This window comes from Diorhabda carinulata, chromosome 2 (assembly GCF_026250575.1).
Source record: "Diorhabda carinulata isolate Delta chromosome 2, icDioCari1.1, whole genome shotgun sequence".
Taxonomy (NCBI): Eukaryota; Metazoa; Arthropoda; class Insecta; order Coleoptera; family Chrysomelidae; genus Diorhabda; species Diorhabda carinulata.
Window position 1 is genome coordinate 2,084,762 of NC_079461.1, and position 6,410 is coordinate 2,091,171.

At 27.2% G+C, this 6,410-nt stretch overlaps 1 protein-coding gene across 1 annotated transcript in view; it reads left to right on the forward strand.

Moving 5' to 3' along the window:
- The first annotated feature begins 637 nt into the window (after positions 1 to 637).
- Positions 638 to 6,410, forward strand: part of LOC130903897 (mucin-2-like) — a 56,803-nt gene continuing 51,030 nt past the window's right edge. Inside the window, exon 1 of the mRNA XM_057816266.1 lies at positions 638 to 940. Within this exon, the coding sequence (XP_057672249.1) occupies positions 932 to 940 (9 nt within the window). The 5' untranslated portion in view covers positions 638 to 931. The remainder of the gene's footprint in view (positions 941 to 6,410) is intronic.

Consider the following 6,410-nt stretch of genomic DNA (forward strand, 5'->3'; position numbering starts at 1 on the left):
AACTTATCATTTCGTGTTTTTTTGTGAGCCAATAAAAAATTGTCAGATAAATACAATGATAAAACTTTTCTTGTTCCATGTCAAATTTGACATAAAAATATCAGTCAGCTATCATTATGCTTTTTAGTGGAAACTCAGCTTAATTAATGCTTAGATGGCTGCCTGTTTTTCAAATTGTACCTTATTTTCAATATAAAATCCTTGTTTTATGAAATTCTTTCTTGCAACAGGTCACTTATTTTAATTCCGTATTTGATTTTTTTGTGACAGAAATTTTATATCTATATATTTTACATCCAGAGTATGCTGTTTCTTTGAATTATTTGCATTGAAAATATTTTGAAACTTTTAATTTTTCACAATAAAGTAGAATTTTTAGTTATTACTATTATGTCAATAGAAAAATATATCTGCAATCTGTATACAATAAAATAAAAATGAAATATGTTTCATTGACCACTTTGAATACTCTGGGACATAAATTTATTTTTATCTTCACCATAATAAATAAATCAAGTTGCCCCTTTCTGAAGATTGAGAAGCAAAATTAAATAAAAACAGGTTAAAAATAAACATTATAGTATTCCCCCGCCCGTAATTGTTTGATACCTTTCACCTTCTCACCAAGCCCATCTGCACATTGCAGACAACCACATTCTCCATAGCTGCTATTGACTATCGCGGAATCAGAAGAGCTTCTTCGTCGAGTTCTTTTCAACGAGTTGTATTTTCGTAATATTTTATTCGGTACGCGGACGTACCTCTATATCCGTTTTGTGATTTGAATTTTGATTTTCTTTTTTTTTTACATTCCAAAGAGGGGAAATGAAGTGTAACAATTAACGGGTGGCGAATTAGTTACTTATTTCAATTGATATGTGATAGTTGATTTATTTTTTTTGTGTTAAAGTTAATGAAAGGATAATAAAAGATGTTGTCGGTAAGATTTTTCTCAACTTTCCACTTAATATTATTAATTATTTGTTTGTTATAAAAGTATTGCTACAACAGGCACTTAGTTTCAAACAGATTTATTTTTGAGGATATGTTTTTGTAAGAAGCATAATTAAGTGCTTATTTAGAATTCAACAGGAAACTATTTATGCAACATTTGTTTAGTTGCAACTATAATTTAAAAAAGATTGCAGAAATCGTTTTAATTTATATCTACTTTAGGTACTAGCACTCGGCTGAAACCAATTTTAAGAAAGCTAAAATTCCAAATTTGTTCACTATGGAAACAATATTATTTGATATTAATTTTATACTAAAAAGAGTAGAGCAAGTTTGTTTCATAGTTATAAACAATTAATCAATTTCCAGTCATCAATTATCAGCAAAAAAGAAAGGTGGATTTAATATAAGTACAAAATATTGAGGCAGGATAAAATAACTCATACAATATATTAAAAAATATTTCTGTTTTCTTTAGAACTTATATAATTATGACAAGATATTTTTATTTTTACAAATGGATGAGCCACAGGTTATACTAAACATTTGTTATATATGAATAGCTGAAAACAGTATCCGGGAAATTCATTTCCTTAATTATCCAAACAATGTTTTTAATTTTAAATATTTAAATATTCCCGCTACATACATCTCATACGATTGGAATATTTATTGCGTTCATTGCGTACATCTGATGACACTTACAGTTCGGTTTCGTTCGGCAATCCATTTTATTTCGATCTCACAGCTCTAAGCATTTAAAAAGTTACTGTTCTGACTTCAATTATTTTGGATTATGTTTTTTCCGTTATTCTTTTAGTATTCGGCAAATACCACGATCAATATGTATAACCTATGATCGCGTGATACAAATCGCTCTCCGCTCGTTCTGTTCCGCGAACAATATTACTGAACGCAACTATTGACAGATTTAAGTAATCGCATAGGTGAAATCCCAGATCATCCATCTTCTGGGTGATGTAGTTTTATTGATATCATTTGTTTGGATATCAACAATGCTATAAAACAGAAGAAGAAATAACCCCTTCTAATGGACTAAAGGATTATAGATATTCTGTATAAATATAAACTATCTGAAGTCCATAAAAAGGCAGCATTATTTTCTTCGTGTGATAAATAATCAACTATATTTAGCTGCTCCACGTATAGTTATAACGATTTGGATTTCTATATGAATCTGAAGATTCATTCATTATACCACCTCCGTATTTGGAAAGAACTTCAGGTTGTTTTTAAAAAATTGTATCTGGTTTTGCAAAAAGGATAAAAACAAATACACTTTATGTTTATTGTTTATCTGAACTACCTACACAAATAAGAACAGCTTCTCCCAGCAGATAAAATATTTTTTATGGTGTGATTAATTTTATGCGAATGAGGTAGATAACTTTTGCTGAACGGAATTCGTAAAATTGATGTTTATGATTTTATTTTGATATTAGTAAAGTAAATAGAAATATATGATTTTGATGAAGCAAAATATCAAATTTCAAAACTTTGTTTATTTTCTTTGATATAAAAGCAAATATGAGCTTACTAGATTTTTTTATTATTTGAGAACTCTCAGCAATATCTAAGAATTAAATCCAGTAATCGATGAAAAATATTTATAATTTTAATTTTTTCTAAATACATAAAACAGTCGTCCAGTTTCAATTTAGTTGTACATCTGTTATGAACGTCCTAATCCGAAAATTTTCTTGAAAAAAATATCTGAAGAGAAACATTTTATTCAGGTATAAAGTACAGTTTTCCTGACTAGCCTCAACAAGCCCTAATTACATACCAAAGAAATATTTGTATTAGTCACATTAAGCGATATACGAGTGACAATAGAAAGGAAAATTTCATGTTTCAATTATGATAAAATGAAAAGAATTGGTGGTGGTGCATTTTAATTAGTGAACGTCAGTTGCTGTTAGAAATTTTCCAGCATCTATTTCCGAGGAATTTTGTTTTCTGTTATTGTGTAAAAAGTTATTTATCTTTTCAATTATTTTTTTTTATTTATTAATTCCGTTTAGTTTTTCAATTAAATTGACTGATTGACTATTGTATGTTTATTTTATATATGTTTTCGCTTGCATCGAAAAAGAAAGGTATTAGGTATTTCCTATTGTAACACATAAAATTGACTTCCATAGGATTCATTATACAGTAACACACTCTCGTCATTTAAGAAGATAAACTGTTGTAAAATTTCAAAATATATACAAATCTCTATGAGTTTTTTGAACCAATAAAAATTTTATTATAAACTTAGCATACAATGATACTATAAAATCTATTTGTCGAATCTAAGCTTTACGTCGTTATTATAAAAGTACACACTTTCACTTGAATGGATTTTTATCAAATATCAGGAAGAAAGTAAAACAGATGTGAAGTATTTATCATAATGCATTAAAGAATGAAAGTTATAAATATAATAATTGGTTTCCCTATTAAAACTGAATCATCTTAATTTGAAATTAATTTCGGGGCGATAAGCAATCGAAAAATTCGGCCATGATATTTCATTCTAATCTAAAAACAATTTTGTTCAAATATCTTCAAACAAGTTTTTTTGTCAAAGAAAAACTATTTATCAATGAAATAAAGTTATAAATAGATACAAAAAAGTACGGTACATTAAAACAACAACCTTTTATACAGAAAACTTACTATACATTTACAAACAAATATTGTTTGTTTTGTTTCAGGTATTTTCTGTATATTTTAATAAACATGATACAATAAATAATTATTTATATTTGTAGGTTAAGACAAACCAAATTCTTTCCAAGTAAAACGTATCAGTTTATTTTGCATATTTCGTTTAATGAATTTCTGATTGAATCATAAATGATTTAGAGAAGATTCGCGATGTAGAAACTGGAAGACCTTGATTCCAAGATTACTTTTACTTTTATGAATATAAGAATTCCAATAATCTATACTAGGATTGTTATTGAAAAATTTAAACTCTGTACGCCAAATACCAATCCCCATGTTTGATTTAGCTCTTAGATATACCTAGATACTGGGTGACCCAATAACAATGGCTTTGAGTCATTCATAAGAAACAGCTCATAGTATGTAATCAAGGGAAAAAATTATTCCAAAACTGGTACCGGAAGAAACTTGAAAATTAGTTTTTATTGAATAAAAAAAAGATTTATTAACATAAATTTTATAAAACTAATCTAATTATGTATTCTATCTATATTTGAAAGTTTTGGTCTATTCATTTAAATAAAGTATGGGGGAGATTGGGATATTTGATATGAAAAGGAAAGCCTATAACTCAGCTTATACATAACCGATATAGGTAAACTTCAGATCAGCAGAGATCGAAAGTAGAAAAAATTTTACCAGCCTTGGTTATCGAGATGCGCGTCAGACAGTGTAATTTTGAGTGTTGGTGTAGTGGTAGTGTAAGCAGTGTGTTCAGAACTTCATACTATATATATACTATACAATACACATACTAACCTCTAACCTAGGTATTTACCAACGTACTTGCAATTCAAGAAAAAACATGGTGTTTGAATTAATATTTACAAGCATAAATCTTCGGCCAGTTAATTATATGAAAAAGTGAATATTATATACAATTTATTCCCTTAGCTAGTTATGAATTCAAATTATAATTTTATATGTTCATAAATCTCTCATGGAAGAATGTATATTCAGAACATATTCCGAACAAAGCATGCGCATTTGACACGTTCAGAAGATATTCAGAGTACATTCGGAATGTATTCAAATTACCTACCTCGAACAAAGTTAATTATTTATAAACATCGAGTTATATTAAGTAATGTGATTATTACTATTACAATTTCTTGATACGATGCTTGATTTATCTGGTAGCGGACACAATTTGACTTTGTTGATTAAATAAAAATGTATATGTAGGTATATTTACTAGTTTATTTATAGTGAATATTATTCACATCCCTTATAGTAATAACCTTTACCAAAACAATAGGCGGCGACAGCCGATCTAGTGGTCGTGCTGCTTCGTCTGTTCCGATCCAGTGAACAATCTGCTTAAATCTTAATTTCTTGCAGTTTCCCGCTTTTATGTGAATATCTTCGTATGTCATTATTATGAAATAACAAAATTATTAGAGTGAGACTTGTTAGTCATTAGATAACTTCAATAAAATGTGATGAATATTAAATTTTTATGAATTAAAAATAACCCTAAATGTTATATAATATATTTATAGTTTTTACTAGAAAATTCTGAATACTAATGAGACTACTGTTACGCACGTCATTAATGTTGCATACCTATACAGACATATGTAAGAAAAAACGTTCTTAATACCTAATAGTTTTTATTAATTACAAATTAACTCTCACGAGCTTGGAAAAATAGTAATAATTATTTTCGCAAATAATTCATTGAAATTGTATGTTGAAAGTTACTTTGAGAGAAAAAATTATATATATGATATCTAAGATTGCAGTGACGCAATAAAAACTTATTTAACAGATTTCACTTTTTCATATTTCAATACTAATATCGCTGAAATGTAATATGGAAGCAAATATCTATCAGCAAATTAATTCCATGAGAGAAATTACTTCTGCTGATATAACCGTGTCACATAAATTATTAATAGTTATGAGTATACATACTCACAAAATACAAAAAAATGTTTGAGGTTAGGTTCAGAGATTTCGATATTTCCCGAAGTTTTATTCTCAGTATAGTCCATTCATAAGTATAGTACGGTGACAATTGGAGCTTTAGGGAAATAAGTTTTTGATAGTTGGTGACATTGTGTTTAACTGTCTAAAATGATGTTGTTGAATGAAATTATTTATCGATTGCTTGAAATTTAATATTCGTTTAATGATACTTAATAATTTTTAATATAATATTCATTTAAATTTATTTAATCTTTTATTTTATCAATAACGAAATTTTTTAGGTGGAATTTCCTAATAATTGTGAGCATTTCAGGGTTTATTGATTGGAACTTTAGGGAAATAAGTTTTTGATAGTTGGTAACATTGTGTTTAACTGTCTAATCATTGTAGGGTTTCCAACTTAAGAGTTTTTTCTCAAATTTAGGGGGAAATGTGATGTTTTTAGGGGATTTTTATAACTTCAAATACTAATTTTTTTTTGTTTTAAATTATTTAATGTAATATGTATGATTTTAAAAAAATCAGAATCTGAAGACAGTTTTCGATAATTTACGAATAAAAAATTTGAAAAAAATGATGTTGTTGAATGAAATTATTTATCGATTGCTTGAAATTTATTATTCTTTTAATGATATTTAATAATTTTTAATATAATATTCGTTTAAACTTATTTAATCTTTTATTTTATCAATAACAAAACTTTTTAGGTGGAATTTCCTAATAATTGTGAGCATTTCAGGGTTTATTGATTGGAACTTTAGGGAAATAAGTTTTTGATAGTTGGTAAC